Source organism: Podarcis vaucheri (assembly GCF_965113315.1).
Source record: "Podarcis vaucheri genome assembly, chromosome: 15".
Taxonomy (NCBI): Eukaryota; Metazoa; Chordata; class Lepidosauria; order Squamata; family Lacertidae; genus Podarcis; species Podarcis vaucheri.
Genome location: NC_138753.1, coordinates 7,377,935 through 7,395,725, shown reverse-complemented (window position 1 = coordinate 7,395,725; position 17,791 = coordinate 7,377,935). Strand labels below are relative to the sequence as shown.

Here is a 17,791-nt window from a genome sequence, read left to right as displayed (position 1 = left end):
TGTGTGTGTGTGTGTGAAGTGTTTTGAGCTGATCTAATGACAAGATGATGGGGGTGGGTGCAGTACTGTTAATTGTGGCCAGCTGATTGTCTTTCTCTGCTCTTTTTTCTTTTTCGCGTGGGGGGAGGGGAGTTAATATGACAGCCTTCCCAAACCTCACCCCCTCCAGATGTTTTTTTGGCTACAACCCCCCTCATTCCTGACCACTGGCCATGCAGTCTGGGGCTGATGGGAGTGGTAGTACGAAAACATCTGCAGGAAAGGTTGGGAAGGCGGGTGAGTGGAAACTTGTTTTTTGTTTTGTTTTTTAAGCAAAATGCTTTTTGATTTGCTCAACCAAAGAAGCAGCTCTTTGGACACCAGCCAGGCTAACCAGCTTGCTATTTTATTTTTTTGGATCAGGTGGAACTCTTACTTGCACAGACAATGAATAGATTCAAAGGTGGCACATAGAAAGTTAGTGGGTTGTATCCAACTATGTTTTGCTCAGAGTAGACTCCATGATCTCAATGGAAGCTAGGTTACCCATGCCCATTTTTTTATGTGGTCTGCTCTGAATAGAACTAGCATTGGCTAGAACCCAACTTGCTGCCCCCCCAAAGGTACCACAATATTTTAAAATATACGTTGTAATATAGTCACTGGCTGCATCAGGACATCCAACTAAATGGTGGCTTAGTGAGATATGAATGAGCCTGGTCTCCCCCTGAGCTTGTGTTTCTCTCCTTCCTTTCTTCTTGCACGGAAAGGGGAAAGGAGTTTAGAAGCATACAGTTTTGGTTTTAACCACAGTTTGAAGTGTCTTCTGAACCTGCAACTGTAGTTTAAAATAACTGTAGTTACTTGGAACCAGGGGTGACTAACTTGTGACTTGCAGGCCATGTCCAGCCCCCTCAAAAAAAGTTTGTGGCCCCCGAGACTCAAATCATTTGATTTGATTTAATATTAGCATTCCACTTTTCCAACGACAATGCCAGGTTCAAAGCGGCTCACAACAATCGCAATTTGTCATTTTTGCCGAGGCTCCCGTACTTTTTTAAAAAAATGAATTGAACCGTGAACAATGAATGGTTAAATATGTTTTTAAATAGTGTAGAACAGCTGATGGGAAAGGCTTTCAGAAGGCAGCCTTGAGAGTAATAGTTCTCACTGCCCCCAGTTTTGCTCTTCATCCACACCCACTATGACGTGTGGCCATGGGCCACCAAGGTCCTCAACCCAAAAGAGTTTGCAACCCTGGTTCAATTTTTTTTTTAAAAAATTGAAGTTGTTTTATATTAAACCATAATTACTGTTAGCTATGGTTTTGCCACTCCATATGACACAAGAAACAATGGTTAGCCAAAAGTGAAAGCAAAGGCTTCCAAACTCCTATTGGCTGTTTGGAAGGAGGAGAACAAGGAAGTAGCTCTAAGCCGTGGTTTAGTGTGACATTCAAATGCAGCCAGTGACTCCTGTTGTTTTGCACAGCACATTTTACAATATACATGTAGTGAAAATCTTACTAGAGCCCATGTGCCTTGCCACTAGTCCTTAAGAAGTTGGTTTAAACTGTTGTTTGTCATCTTAAATTCTTTATTTCTTAAATACATGGCAGAATGCCTCCCAGTGCAATTCTGGACATGTCTGTTAAGAAGCAAGTCCTATTCAGCTTGCTCTCAGGTAAGTGGATTTAGGATTGCACATTTCATCCCTGATAAATGTGCCTGTGATGATGGCAATGGTGGCATTTATTCAAGGACTTTCTGCTGTGCCTACATATGTGAAAAAAATGTGGTTGTGTAAAACTTTCATCACACTGAAGTCCTGCTTTGAAATGAATGGGCCATCGATTAGCCGCAATCAAACTGGTATTTTCAACTGGACTTCAAGTGCTACTAGCTCTGCAAATCAGGGTTTGTAACACTTAGGGTTGCATCCAGCTAGGTATTGGACCTATTAAAATTAATAGACCTAAGTTAATCGTGTTCATTAATTTCAGTAGGTCTACTCTGACTAAATTTTGATGTTGTGGTATCTGTGAAGGGAAGAGCCTTAATATTTTTGAAACGTGCCACCTTTTTTCTGCCTCACCTTTTTGGGATCCTATTTCCTCTTGTTTTGTGCTATCGGCTTAGGAAAATTATCTCATTTTTTTGAGTCCAGTCGGTCCTACCTACAACATGCACCAGGTTTTTTTGCCTACTACGAATGTAATTTTGTGCCTTCTGCTCCTTACACCAGCTTGAATGACAGTTCTAGATTTTTTTTAATTAATTGATTTTTAATTCATTTTTACAATGGCTTTCACTAACAAACTATAACTAACTGTGGTTGTTTAATTACAGAGGGAACATACCCACGCTAAACAGGTACAGTAATTATCCTCCTTTTCAGATCTGAAAAAAATAATAGTTTAGTTGTTAGAAGGATGTATAGGTTTTAACTAGCTTCAGGTTTTAACAATCTTAACTTTTAATTTTTTAATAGTTTTTGGAATCCCTGTTCTCATCCCTCGAACCCTAACAAACCCTCCCCGTTTTGTGCTACTTCGCTTTCCTCCTCCTCCTCCAAACATGTTCCTCTGCTGCTGCTGCTTCTTTCTTTCTCTTTATGCATTTTAAAAGGCAACTTTTGCATGCTGTGGAACTTTTAACATCACACGCTTGCGGGCTTAGCTCCCCTGCTTTTGAAACATTAGTTCCAGGCCTCGGAGCAGTGCAATCTAAAAAGCCAGTCTGCTTGTCTTCTCTTATTCCTCTCCCTGTAACAAGATAGCCACGAATTTGCCTCCCTCCATTCGGGGTTAGTAGAATGGATACCTTATTTTTGGCTGTTTTTCCACAGGAGATACCGAAAGCATTCTTCTTACGAGTTTCCTGGACAGGCACCCATATTATGCATGCTGGGCTGCCATATTTTCCAGCTGGGATCAGGGCTTAGCTTTGCTTTGCCCCCCTCCCCTTTCCTTTCTTCTAGCCTGGAAGCTTTCCGGCACAGGGAATCGGGAGCAGGCTGTGTTTGCCTTGCATGCTCCCTTTCCCTTCCTAGTTTATTGAACTAGGAAATTCAGCAAACAACACCTTGAAATGAATATTTGCAAATCACACTTTTATATAAAATATCACAAGGTAGTATGCCACCTAAAATATAACCCGCAGTGACAACAATTAAAAATAGCAGGCATGTCAGTAAAAGCACCTCAGGCTCAAAGGGCCTGCCTGAATAACGTTTTTAGAAGGCATCCGGAAAGGGGCAGGGATGGCTCCTGCCAAACCTCTATTGGCAAGGAGTACCACAGGGCGTAAGACCTGCCACACTAAAGGCTCAGCCCCTGGTGAAGGTCAGCTGGAGTTCAGGGGCACTTTTGGGGCCTTGGCTATTGAGGTGGAGCATAAGGAATGAGGTGGTTCTTAAGGTAGTTTGGGCCCGACTTGTTTAGGGCTTTGTGAATGAGCGCAGGAACCTAAGACCTGGCCTGATGGCAAATTGGTAACACTGAGGTCCAGCGCCAAGGGCCTTCTGGCGGTTCCTTCGCTGCGAGAAGCCAAGTTACAGGGAACCAGGCAGAGGGCCTTCTTGGTAGTGGCACCCGCCCTGTGGAACGCCCTCCCACCAGATGTCAAAGAGAAAGATAACTACCAAACTTTTAGAAGACATCTGAAGGCAGCCCTGTTCAGGGAAGCTTTTAATGTTTAATAGACTATTGTATTTTAGTGTTTTGTTGGAAGCCGCCCAGAGTGGCTGGGGAAACCCAGCCAGATGGGCGGGGTATAATAATAATAATAATAGTAATTATTATTATTATTATTATTATTATTATTATTATTATTATTATTTATTTTTTTGGAGCGGAGCATTGCCAGAAGCCTGCTCCTATGAGCAGCCTGGCCTCTAGCTGCATCTTTATTATTTCTATTATTAATTAAATTTGTATACAATGAAAACCTGGTTTAGCTGACGAACAAATCGGCTCCTGAACGCCGCAAACCCGGAAGTAAGTATTCCGGTTTGCGAACATTTTTCGAAAGCCAGACATCCGTTTCAGCTGTTGGCGTTGTTCCCGGGGCCAATCAGCCAATCAGAAGCCGCACCTTGAACGTTTTGGAAGTCGAACAGACTTCCAGAACGGATTGAGTTCGCGAACCAAGGTACCGTTGTACCGCCCTTCATCTGCAGATCTCAGGGCGGTTCGCAACATAAGATTACAACAATATAAAAACCGCAAGGTACATAGTGAATATAAAAGCAACAACAAACCAATAATCCCCCCTCCCCCAACACCTGGTGACTGAAGATGTATAATGAAGGCGCCAGGCAAGCCTCCCTGGGGGAGAGCTTTCCACAAATGGGGAGCCACTGCAGAAAAGGCCCGTTCCCATGTTGCCGCCCTCCGGACCTCTGGACCAGATGCAAGGGCAGCCCCACGCCGAGCGTGTTACAGCAATCAAGCCCTGAGGTTACTAATGCACAAACTGCAAATTTGGCTCAGCATGGTCTGTACTGATCGGCAGCTGCTCTCCGGGCTTTCAAAGACGTCGTCTTTCCCTGTCCTACCTGGAGATGCTGAACCCAGACTTTCAGCATGCAGAGCAGGGGTCCAGTTTTGACCGAGTGTAGAGCAGAAGGCTGCCTGAGGATTGACCCACCAGCCTTGACGAAGGGGCTCCCATCCGCTCATCTCTCTGCACTGGCCAAACATCACAATTGGCTGGATCTGTTCCCCAACCTCGGGCCTACATTGTCCAGTCAGTGACTCTTCAGGTTTTCAAGTAGAGGACATTTGCAGCCCTATCTGGAGATGCTGGTGGCTGGGCCTGGGACCTCTTGCATGTGAAGTAGCTGCTTTAGCCCTTCCCCAGATTAGAATCAGGAGTGTAGGAAACTGTCTTCCCCTAAGTCAAACCACTGGCCCATCTCCCTCTTCTTAAGGAACTCTGGGAACTGACGTTCTCCGAGGGAGAAGCTCTCATCACCCTTAACAAGCCACAATTTCCACGATTCCTTGGGGAAAGCTGTAACTTAAAACTAAAACATACAGTGCAGACAGGGCCTTAGAGAGCAGCTGGTTGGGGAAAGCTGTACTGTCTAAAAAATTGCTTCCTATCCGATCAGAAACAGTTTGGAGTTAGGTTAGTTCCCCCCCAACAACCACGGTCAAAAATCAGAAACCAATTAAGAGGGAAATGAATGCTGATGCTCACCAGATGTTTTGGACTACAACTCCCACCATCCCCAGCTGGAACAGATATGGTGGCTGGGAGTTGTAGTTCAAAAAGTCTGGGGGGCGCTAGGTTGAGCAAAGCTGCTTTGTGGTGTCCTTGTGTGTGTTAACACATTTCAAGACAAGTGGTTGTTTTATTTGTGTGCATTCGTGTATATGTCTGTTCGTAACCTTAATTTGCAAAAGATTTCCTAAATCTTTTAAAGCTAAAAAATCATCCTTGTCTTAAATAAATAAATAAACCCAAAATACATCCTATCTACAGCTGTCAATGTTTTCCCCTTTTTAAGGGAAATTCCCTTATTCCGAATAGGATTCCTCTCAAGAAAAGGAAAAAAAGTTGACAGCTATGATCCTATCATCTATTCTATAGCATTGGCACAGAAGAACAAAAACTGGCTGGGGGTGATTGGATGATAAATTCTGCTGAAGCATTTGAGAGGGACGTTTTTATATGTTGCCTTATTTTTATTTATTTTATTTATAATCTGCGCTTTCATTAAGTATATCAAGGTGGCATTACAACATGCAGAATGTAATAAAATCTGTCCATAAATGTGCACAAAATATAATTTTTAAAATCAGCACCAGTAGATCCTGGTTGGTTAAAGAGAGGAATTCATATTGCGAATGGACAGTGCAGTATTCCGAAGAAGTCTGAAAGAAGGCAGGAACGGTTCCCACTGAACCTCAACCGGCAGGGAGTTCCACAGGGCAGGGTCTTCTTCCCTAGAGGCTTGGTCCCTAGTGAAGGCCAAAGCAACTTCAGGGGTGTGAGAAACCATCAGAAGGGTCCTTTTAGAGGATCTCAGTGGTCAAGATGGAGCATAAGGAACCAGAGACCAACAGCGAGTCCAACCATCAAGAAGGCGGTTTCTGCTTTCGAGGGGGCAGATGGGGCTCATTCACCTGGGAAGGTATCCCATTTAGGAGAAGGGAAATTCTGATCCCAAACCTCTACTGCATTGCGAGGTATCTTTGGGAGAAGAGAAGGCTAAGGAGTAAAACCTACACAAATCTAGAGTCCCTAAGATGGTTGGATGGCTCCCAGTACGTTTCCGAGCACAATTCAGAGTGTTGGTGCTGACCTTTAAAGCCCTAAACGGCCTCGGTCCAGTATACCTGAAGGAGCGTCTCCACCCCCATCGTTGTACCCGGACACTGAGGTCCAGCGCTGAGGGCCTTCTGGCGGTTCCCTCATTGCGAGAAGCCAAGCTACAGGGAACCAGCAGAGGGCCTTCTCGGTAGTGGCACCCGCCCTGTGGAACGCCCACCCACCAGGTGTCAAAGAGAAAAATAACTACCAAACCTTTAGAAGACATCTGAAGGCAGCCCTCTTTAGGGAAGCTTTTAATGTTTAATAGGTTATTGTATTTTAGTGTTTTGTTGGAAGCTGCCCAGAGTGGCTGGGGAAACCCAGCCAGATGGGCGGGGTATAAATAATAAATAATTATTATTGTATGCCTCTTTCTGGAACCCCCTGCAGCCAAACGTATTGCTCTGCTTTCCTTTGGACCACATCAGTGAGGCCAAGAGAGGGGTCTTGTCGTCTGGGCAGCGCAGGACCTCCATACACTCTGCCCAGGCTTGCGCCCCAGGGAGGTCACTTTGGTGCTGCTAACACATAAGTTTGACTTCACTCCGGAGGCACACGCCATTGTCTCTCGAGACAGACAGGTTGCCGATTTAAATTAGATACATAAGCCATATGTAACGGAAATGCCACATGACCAAATGTGGTACAGCAAGAGGCTGTCTTGTGGCGGGTTCTTGATGGCAAAGACCAGGTGGTGATTGCCACACACCTGCATGTTGCCTGAGAGGCTTTTAAAAAATAAAAATTATCATTTATTTCATAAAATTCACACATCGCTTGATTGTAAATAACCTCAAAGCGGTGTATAAAAAAGATAAAACAGTGAAATCGAGGGGCAGGGGGAAATCGCAACCCTCGTTGAAAACATGTAAAAATAAAATACTAAAACAGATTAAAATCACCTCAGCTTTCTACGTTTCTGGGCAGGCTTGTCTATAAACAGTGATTGATTTCAATAGGCAGGGAGTTCCAAAGGGCAGGTGCTGCCACACTATAAACAACTGAGTTCTTCAAATGCAGAATGGATATTATGTGACACCTGTAGTGGTGCCAATTCCGCCGATTGAAGCGGCCGAGTGGGCTAACGTGGGGTAAGGGAATTTCGTTTGTAAACAGCTCCCAAATTATTAAGGGTTTTTATTCTAACAGGAACACCTTGAACTTGGCCTGGTAGCAAGCTTGCAACCAGTTCAGACTGAGCAAAGGTGTTATATGCCGACAAGGCCTCACTCCCATCAGCAATCGGGCTGCAGCATTCCACACTAACTGCAGCATTCAGATCAAGCATGAGGGAAGCCCCATGTAGAGTCCATTGCAGCAATCCAATCTTGAAGGTTTTTTTTTTAATACTTCTGATACAATTTTGATACTTGTTTGTGTTAAGGGGCAGCAATTTGGCAACATATTGTTCTGCCTTGAAAGAACACCTCTGGCTTCTTGTTTTCCTTAAAATAAAAAAAGGCTCTACAGAATGTAAGAAGCATTTCCAACAACACAGAGTGTGTTTTGTCTCCTCTGTTCACCGTTTGTATTCATTCCTCCCCCCCCTCCTTCTGGAGCCCTTTAACACCTATTTAGCAAATTCCCCAACAACCTAATCTGGCTTCATTCCAAGTTTATTGGAGATAGTTGAATAGCACTTAAGTGCATTGAAGGGCATTGTTGTTTTGTGTCCCCCAGGGGGAACTCCTGCCTTACTTTGTGCTGCTTCATGGATTGCTCTGATAAATCTAATGCTCCCTTAGTCCCAGTGTCTCCCTGCTCTATCGAAGCTCTATTTAAACGATAATTAATTAGCAGAAAGTGTAATCCAGGGGACAGCCACACATCGTGTGCAGTTCAGCCATGTGAATGTATGAATGTAGAGTGTAGCGGGTGAATGAATGAATGAAGGAGCGGAAGCATGGAGGCTGCTCTTCTCTGCACTCTTCCCTAGGCGTAAATCTCCTTGAACACCACGTGGCACACATAGGACTACATTGCAAAATCCAACTGGGTGTTCAGAGTTCCTTCCTTTTTCTGGAACTCTGAGTCTCAAGTACACACACACACACACACACACACAGTCCTCTTCTTGTGGGCTATTTGTTTTCTCCTTTATTTTTAAGCCCCACACACAAAGCCCAGCCTCTTAGGTGGTTTCAAACCACGTCTCTCTTCATGGATGCCTTCGGGCCTCTGCCTCTCCCCCTAACGTATGCTCTTGATTTGACACTGCTGTTCCAGAATGTCCTTCTCGTCCAACCTCAACCATTATGGGATGGTGCACGTGGCCAGCGTCAGCGACGTTCTCTTGGACAACTCGTTCACCCCTCCGTGCCAACGCATGGGCGGGATGGTTTCCTTCCGAACCTTCGAAGACTTTGTCCGGTAAGCGAGGGGGAGGAGTCTGTGTGTTTGGGAGAGCGTCTTGTGCCGCACGCTCCCCCTTCCCCCCACCGCAAATTTAGGTTCCCAGTTGAAGTGGGTTGAAAGGAAGAGGTGACGCATCTTCACTTCCTACCTAGGCCTAGGACCCACGTCCCTATGGGACCGCCTGTCCTGGTATGCCCTGCGGAGGACCTTAAGGTCCACAAATGACAACACCTTGGAGGTCCCAAGTCACAGGGTGGTTAGATTGGTCTCAACTAGGGCCAGGGCCTTTTCAGTACTGGCCCCGAATTGGTGGAATGCTCTGTCACAAGAGACTAGGGCCCTGCGGGACTTGAAATCTTTCCGTAGGGCCTGCAAGACAGAGCTGTTCCGCCTGGCCTTTGGTTTGGATTCAGTCTGACCCTTATGTTTCCCTCCCCTTATGGTTTTGATCTATGGGCTACTATTAAAATGAGGCTGCATTTTAAATTATATTTTAACCTATATTTTAAATTGGGTTTTTGGTTTTTTTAATTGTAATTTTACTGGTGTTAGCTGCCCTCTGGCCGGGGAGAGCTGGGTATAAATAAAAATTTATTATTTATTATTATTATTATTACTCCAAGCCAGCTCTCGTAGTCTTTTTCTTGGTTGTGCTCAGCAGTCCAGTTACAAAGCTGCACCTGATCCTTTCGCCCAGATATAAGGGACTCCTCTCTTCCTGCATGCTGGGTATAAATCTGCTGCTGTGCCATTTTTTGCAGGAGTTGCTCATTCAGTCTGCGAGATCCCTCATATGGGCCTGGGGCTTGCAGTAGCCTTGTGCAAGCCGGATAAAGGGGCAAGGGACACACACACACTTTGGTTGTGTTTGGTCTGGCTGTGTGGAATGAGCCCTTCTGCCACCAGTTGTGTGCACCTGCTATTTTCCTTCTTCATTCCTTTCAGGCTCTTCGATGAAGTCATGGGGTGCTTTTGTGACTCTCCACCTCAAAGCCCCACCTTCCCGGAAGCAGGCCACCCGTCCTTGTATGATGAAGATAAGGTACAACATCACCCGCATACTACCTTTTGTCATTTTGCATTTCTTAGTGCAGGAAGTATGATCTGACGTGTAGAGGTCTTTCCTATTCTAATTAATTCAAGAGGGTACTGGAAGCTTCTCTGTGTGAAAGAAACAAGCAGAAGGTTCATGATGTTTGGGTTATACCTTCAGAGAAGCTGAGGACAGCTGGCTTAAACTGACTCTGTTATCTTTTCTGTCAAGGTCATGCTGACTATAAAAGTAAGGCCAGAAGGAGCCTGGCTTTCACTTTCTCTTTCTGTCTCTTTTCCTTCTGGTGTGGTGTTCTGTATACAGTGGTACCTTGGGTTACAAACACTTTGGGTTACAAACACTTTGGGTTACAACTCCACTAACCCGGAAGTAGTACCTTGGGTTGAGAATTTTGCCCCAGGATGAGAACAGAAATCACACGGTGGCAGCGGGAGGCCTCATTAGCAAAAGCACTCCTCAGTTAAGAATGGTCTCGGGTTAAGAACAGACCCCTGGAGCGAATTAAGTTCGTAACCCGAGGTACCACTGTGTCATGTTAAAGTTTAGACTTATTTTAAGTTATTGTAAGTTTAAGTTAAGTCTGCTGCAACTGGATTTCTTATGCACATTGCGAATCCTGAATGTATTGGATTTGTGACCATTATGCTCATTTGCCTTCAGTAGCAGGAAAGCTCTGCTGGATGAAATATTAATTGCCTCTGGTCTATTTTTGGGGGGAATCCTGCAACGTGTTTAGGTTTTTACTCTGCTAACTATACATTGGAGTTTTGATCTGGATCAATACTGAGTAGAATTCCATGACACCTTTGTCTGTACTAACGGATAGGAATATTGAAAGGGGGTGCATTTGGCACCAAGGTGGGGTTTTTGACTCTGCCCGGGGGGGTCGTGTCTGTGGCTGTCCACAGAAGCCCTACCACTTCATCACCTTCATTGTGATAGCAAAATTCCTTGTCACGAAAACTTTCTGCAGTTGCTGCAGCTACCAGACCATCTCCAAGGGCAGCCCCACATAGAGTGCATTGCAGTAGTCTTGTCTCACACTTACCAGAGCAAGGAATCGTATCCTTATCTTTTTGAAAGCTTGGTTACATTTCCCCCAGACCGCGTCAGAAAAGCACTTTGGTACGTTCTAAGGCACATTGTTTTGTTTGTTTTACTCCAGAGTGCCAGAGACGAGCCAATTCACATCCTCAACGTCGCCATTAAGACCGATTGCGACATCGATGACGAAGGGCTGGCCAGCATGTTCAGAGAGTTCACGCAAACCAAGGTACCTGTCGCTAAGCGGGTTGGATCTATTCTTCCCTTCTTCCCCTTCGCATCAACTTACTCTTCCCTATGTCAGGTTTTAGATCGTGTGAGGGGGGGACTGGGGGTGCAGTGATTTCACCTCTGCTGCTGTGTCCTCAGCGGCAGAACCTTCACCATCCACATCAGAGGTTGCTAATGTTGTGTTCATGGCACCCACAAAGGCCTTCATTGGCCTCAGGCAGGGACCTAGTCTCCTAGAAATGAAATTCTGAAGGAAAAGCTACCCTCCTAAGCTAATTCTGTGAAACTCTGGAGTCAGCCATGCCACGATCTTGCCTGAAATAAGCATTGGTGGTTACGGCACTTGTGGCAGAGCAGGTGGCAGAAGCAGGTAGTTGGTGGTGGGTCAGTGGCCACTTTTGGACATTATACGAAACCATAGTTTAGCGCTGTGCCAATCATCCTCAGGCTAATGTGCTTCCATCTCTACCTCCACCATGACCACGAGGAGATCAGAAGCATCCATTTCCATTTTCAACAAAGCACAGTTTGTTGGTCAATGGGAACTGCAGCTGGCTTAGAATTTCAGTTGTCTGAACACGCCAAGGTCAGAAGCCATGGTTTGCTCTTGGCTTATTCAGACAAACCATAGTTTTCAACTAACCATAGTTTTTGCCTTGCACAAAATGAACAATTGTGGTTCGCTGAATGTTGGAAGTCTTCAGATCTCCTTATCATGTGCATCTGACAGCATGTGCTAAAAGTTTCCTGGAGGGACCAGACTCTGGAATCCGTAGAACAGCCTTTGCCTACCTGGTCCAGATGTTTGGGGTTACTGCCCTATCTGGCTAGGCAAAGGTTGTTCTAGAAGACAATCACTTTTGTAATGAGCATTCTTCTCTTCTCTTTCAAAATATATATAAAAAAATTAAAAAAGGTAAAGGACCCCTGACAGTTAAGTCTAGTCACTAACGACTCTGGGGTTGTGGCGCTCATCTTGCTTTATTGGCCAAGGGAGCCAACGTTTGTCTGCAGACAGTTTTTTCGGGTCATGTGGCCAGCAGGACTAAGCCGCTTCTGGCGAACCAGAGCAGTGCACAGAAACACCATTTACCTTCCCGTCAGAGAAGGTATCTACTTGCACTTTGACGTGCTTTCGAACTGCTAGGTTGGCAGGAGCAGGGACCGAGCAATGGGAGGTCACCCCATCGCAGGGATTCAAACCGCCAACCTTCCGATCGGCAAGCCCTAGGCTCTGTGGTTTAGACCACAGCTCCACCCGCATCCCTAGTAGCACCTTAGAGACCAACTAAATTTGTTCTTGGTATAAGCTTCCGTGTGTGGCGCTGTGGGTAAAACCTCAGCGCCTAGGACTTGTCAATCGCATGGTTGGCGGTTCGAATCCCCGCGGCGGGGTGCGCTCCTGTTGCTCGGTCCCAGCGCCTGCCGACCTAGCAGTTTGAAAGCACCCCCGGGTGCAAGTAGATAAATAGGGACCGCTTACTAGCGGGAAGGTAAACGGCGTCTCCGTGTGCTGCGCTGGCTCGCCAGAGCAGCTTCGTCACGCTGGCCACGTATCCCGGAAGTGTTTGCGGACAGCGCTGGCTCCCGGCCTCTAGAGTGAGATGAGCGCACAACCCTAGAGTCTGTCAAGACTGGCCTGTACGGGCAGGGGCACCTTTACCTTTACCTTTTATAAGCTTCCGTGTACATGCACACTTCTTCAGATACCTTCAGATACTTTCTCTTTGTTATTGTTCTAATATTTAAATGCTTTAAATTCTTACCTGGTTTAAATCTCTTAATTTTTTTTTATTGGACTGGTCAAATGCCAAAACCAGTGCAGAGAAGATTAAATCAAAGCAACGATGGTGGATAGGAAAACGTGCAGATAAAAATGCATCGCAGCTTGAACGTCCCCCTCGCCAGCAATACATTATTCTATCCATCTCAGATTTTTTTTCTTTCTCCCTTTTTATAAATAAAGTACCAAACTAGTTTTCTCTCTCTCTCATTAGCATGAAGATGCTTGAGGCGTTTTTTTTAAGAGTGTGTGCGTGTCTTTAACAGGAGGAGAGGGAGGTGTTGCGCATTAAGCTATCAAATAGCTTGATCCAAATTGTCCAAATAATTTTCCAGTCCCAGCATGTCGTGGAAAGGGTTTCCCCCTCCGTTCCCTCTCCCCCCTTCTATTTTTGATAGAAATTAGGATCGTATACTTGTAAATGACTTGTGGAGGAGATTGAGGCAGTCAGTGGAAATGGAGTTTCTCCAGGTGCTAGTCTCTAATAGCGCTATAATAGCTGTTGAGTCGCTGGGAGGTCTGCATTATTACAATGTAATCAGAATCCCGTTGCTATATACTTATTGTCTGACACTTGTGGAATTTTAAAAGCAATAACATTTTTTAAAAAAAAATAAAATAAAAATCACATCATTATTATTAAAGTTATTTTCTTCCTTTCTCCCTCTACGGCTGCCCCGATGCTCATTTTCAAAAGGGTTTTAACCTTAGCAAAAGCATTGTCGCCTGCGCTGGAAAGGGGCGGTCTTTTTTGCTCCTGGTGTTGTGGAATCGGAGCCCTCTCTCTGTCTTGCTCTCTCCATTTCTAGTTACACTTCCCCCCATTTCTAGGTTAGTAAGCGGGGTAGGGGGAGAAAGGGCATTTCCAACAAAACAGCTGCCACTGTATAAGGGGATTAGACGAATTCACGGAGGAACAAGGCTATCAGATACAGCTACTGGCCACAAATGGCTGTGTTCTATCGCCATTGTCAGAGGCATTGAGCCTCTGGATAGCAGTTGCCGTGACTCACTAGTGGAGAAGGTTGCTATCGTCCTCATGTCCAACTTGTGGGCTTCCCACGGGCATCTGGTCAGCCACTGGGAGGACAGGGATGGTGGCGGGGGTTAGTCACCTGATCCCACAGGTTCATCATACCTTCTGAAGGCAAAAAAGGTAAAGGTAAAGGGACCCCTGACCATTAGGACCAGTGATGACCGACTCTGGGGTTGCAGCGCTCATCTTGCTTTATGGGCCGAGGGAGCCGGCGTACAGCTTCCGGGTCATGTGGCCAGCAGGACTAAGCCGCTTCTGGCAAACCAGAGCAGCGCACGGAATAGTCGTTTACCTTCCCGCCAGAGTGGTACCTATTTATCTACTTGCACTTTGACGTGCTTTCGAACTGCTAGGTGGGCAGGAGCTGGGACCGAGCAACGGGAGCTCACTCCGTCGCGGGGATTCGAACCGCCGACCTTCTGATCGGCAAGCCCTAGGCTCTGTGGTTTAACCCGCAGCGCCACCCATGTCCCTTCTGAAGGCAATAGGCAGCAGGAAATGCCTGATTAATCTATGGAACTCTCTCCCGCAGTGTGAGGCATTGATGGCCACCAACATGGGCGGTTTCAAAAGGGTATCAGGCAGTGTCATGGAGGAGAGGGCTGCCAATGGCTACTAGCTACAATGGCAATGTTCTGTCTCCACAATTGGGGGCAGCTACGCCTTTGAATGCTGGAAACCACAGGTGTGGAGAGGGCTCTCATGCTCAGATCCTGCTTGTTGGTTTCCGCAGGCATTTGGCTGGCCCTTGTCAGAACAGGAGGCTGGAGGAGATGGCTGTCTATGGCTATGGCTCCTATCTAAGGCTTTTGCTACGGTGAAAGGGGCCAGTCACAGAATCACTGAATTGCAGAGTTGGAAAGGACCACGAGGAACGTCTAGTCCAACTCCCAACAGCGCAGGAATCTTTTCACCCAACATGGGGCTCAAACCCACAACCCTGAGATTAAGAGTCTCGTGCTCTGCCAACTGAGCAATCCCAATCAACCCAGATATTATGTCCTTTAACCCCGAGGACCCGTCTCCTCATTTCAAACATGCAGGGAGAGTTCAGTATTTATGCCATTTATTTGTTGCATTTCACGCACACACAGAAGAGTGCCTTTGCAGCAGGAAAGGCATTGAAGCTTCATACGAAACAGCCATAGAACACAATACCAAAACACACTCCCTCCAAAAGATCAAAAATGTGTATCTCACAGTATCGTCGCCTGTGCCCCATCTTTCTTTTTGGTTTAATTCAGTAGTTTCAGCCAGACCTGCAGTTTCAGAACGCTAGCGGTTTTTCCCTTTGTTCTCTACTCTGTTTTTTTCATGTTTTTGTGTCACTGTGGTGATCTATTACTGCTTTGTTGTTTGTGTTTTTGTGGGGAAAGGTGCAATAAAAACTTCTTTTTTTAAAAAAAGTATAATTCACTACCCTCCCAATTAACGATCAAAGGCCCGTGAGAACAGAAATGTTTTAGCCTGGTGCTTAAAAGCACACAGCAGTAGAGCCAGGATTGCTTCTCTGGGATGTCATTCCCCATGTCCTTGGCTCCCAGTTGTCGAAGAACAAGAATTCAAGGGTGGGTCCTTTCCAAAGTCTTTGATGTTTAGATTGGATACATCTGTGAATCTCTGGTCTAAGGCGCAGCAGGTAGTGCGCATAGGGAACCCAAGACATGGATGCACAAAGGCAGGTGATATAACTACTCAAAGCTGAGGCAACCCAACACTGACATGCATACGCACCCCGTTTGCTATCCTATATTAAAGTATAGAGCAGGTTCAACCCAGTACACCAATGCTTCTTCAAGCCCTTTGTCTTGACGGCGGGGTCTGCTTCATCTATCTGTTCATCCTTCCTTTGGCACCTCTGGGACCTAGGTGATGGAGAGGATGCCTCTATCCTCTTTGGAGAGGCAGGGCTAGGGAAACCCAGCCAGATCGGCAGGGTATAAATATTATTATTATTGGTAGTGTGGTATGGGAGGTATGGGAGATAGGTGCTGACATCTGTGGAGGGAAAAGCAAGGCGGCAGGGTCAGGCAGGACTTGTAGGGACAGGTAAATCAAGAGAACAGGTTGAGGGTCCGCCCCCCCCCAGATCTGGCAGAGGCCTCCCCATCTGGCTGGATTCCCCCCCCCTCAGGAAACCATCCATCTGCATCGTCCTGACTCTGCCTCCAGAAATGGGAGCCACCACTGAGAAGGCCCTGTTTGTGTGTTGCCACCTTCTGATGATGCACATGGGTAGGTTCATGGGGGGAGAGGTGGTCCTTGTGAGGGAGACTTAAACCCCCCTTCCCACCCACCCCCAAGAGGAAATCTGGGGGACAGTTAAATGCAAAACATTTTCGACAAATGTTGCTTGGAATGGCCTGTCTTTTAGTCTCTGACCTCACCACCTCTCAGTGGGAATGAATCACATGTAGATCTCCTAGTGTGTGAGAGCGAGGGTTGCCTTAGCTGTGGCCCCCTGAATCTACAATACTCACCCCAGAGAGGTTCACCTGAAACCTGCATTGTAATTTCCCCCTCGCACCTGATGAAAGCTTTTTTAAAATGAAAATTCCCAGACCTTTTAGGAACTTTTAAACCATGACCTCCTTACTTTTTGTGTTGCCTCGATCTGTTGCTTTGATTTTATGCACTTGCATTATTTACCATTCTTCCATTAGGCTTTTGTGTGATAAATTCTGTTTGAAAAATGGGGTTTAAGAAAACACAAAGCCACCTACTCCCAAGTTTGGATTTTCCTGTATTCTTCCTCCCATTTTGCTTCTTTTTTTTCTTCCAGAAATCCGTCCTGATTGACCATGGCATCCGGCGACTGACTTTCCTTGCGGCGCAAAAGGTATTTTGATATCTCTCTCTCTCCCTTCATTTGTGTGTCTCATAGTTTGCTTTTAAATGCAGTCTTCACGTTATTGCAAACCTTATTTTTAATGGGGGTGAATGGGAGAGGGAGGAGTCCTGTTCATGATTGCTTTTTATTTTATTTGTGCATCTCCAACTGCGCAATGGTTTTTCAATAAGCTCCCTCTCTCTCTCTCAAGAAAATTAATTGAGAATTGAGGATGATGACAATATTGAGCTGCTTGTGATTTTTGCCTTAATTTGTTTTTAATTTATATACTAATTGCTAGCTTTCTTCTGCTTCCCCCCTCCCCTTTATCCTTCCTGTCACCCTGCTCCGCCTTTCTGTGTGCCTCTCTCTTTTTATTTATTTATTGCCCATAAGGATTTCAGGAAACAGGTCAACTGTGAGGTGGACCAAAGATTTCATGTAAGTAAAAGGTGTTTGATGGGAGGGATGGGGAGTTCCAGGTTAATTTTTATCTTTCAGTTTCTTAGTGTACTTGGAAAGGGTTTGTCCCCCCCATCTTAAATTTATGTTTAAGCCAGTGATGGACCTGCAGAAGTTTACTTACAGTGTTTACAAATCAGTCCTAAGGCAGGCCCTGCTGTTGGACTCGTACTCTTAAAAGGACGTAGCATACGAGGAAAAAGAAAAGGGAGGGAGGAGGGAAAAGCAAGCTCAAGTACAAGTTCTTGAAAGTTTTGGCCATTGTCAATGTCTTGCCATTGGTAATGTTGTGAGACTCCTCCCAACACCCATTAGCCCAGCCTGGCCAATGCTCACTGATGATATTGGTATTGGTCAACAATAGAAAGTGTCCTTTCATACTGCATCACGGTGTGGTACGCTGGTTTGACATCATCTGATAGGAAAGTCCCTGCAGAGGGTGGTGAATACAGCACAAGATATTATGGGCTGTCCCGTGAATCCCCTGGATGAAATAGCAGAAGAACGTTGCCTCAGGAGAGTGAGGAAAATTCTCAGGGATGATTCACACCCTGGCTGGCACTTTCTTGATCTCCTGCCCTCAGACAGAAGATCTAGAAGAATGATTAGTCGCACCAACAGGGTAAAGAACAGCTTCTCTCCGTGGGCTGTTAGGTTGCTGAATGAAAAGATAACAACAGGGCAACTGACTTTTGGG

At 45.8% G+C, this 17,791-nt stretch overlaps 1 protein-coding gene across 6 annotated transcripts in view; it reads left to right on the top strand.

The window, feature by feature from the left end:
* The window catches only part of ACACA (acetyl-CoA carboxylase alpha), a 194,265-nt gene that overhangs the window by 83,826 nt on the left and 92,648 nt on the right, over nucleotides 1–17,791 (top strand). For 3 of the 6 annotated variants that reach the window (XM_082200773.1, XM_082200777.1, XM_082200778.1), the window contains 6 exons: nucleotides 2,328–2,351; nucleotides 8,526–8,669; nucleotides 9,600–9,696; nucleotides 10,874–10,981; nucleotides 16,585–16,641; nucleotides 17,029–17,073. In XM_082200773.1, coding sequence (XP_082056899.1) covers nucleotides 2,328–2,351; nucleotides 8,526–8,669; nucleotides 9,600–9,696; nucleotides 10,874–10,981; nucleotides 16,585–16,641; nucleotides 17,029–17,073 — 475 coding nt within the window. The remainder of the gene's footprint in view (nucleotides 1–2,327; nucleotides 2,352–8,525; nucleotides 8,670–9,599; nucleotides 9,697–10,873; nucleotides 10,982–16,584; nucleotides 16,642–17,028; nucleotides 17,074–17,791) is intronic. The other 3 variants (XM_082200774.1, XM_082200775.1, XM_082200776.1) reach the window with 3 other exon arrangements.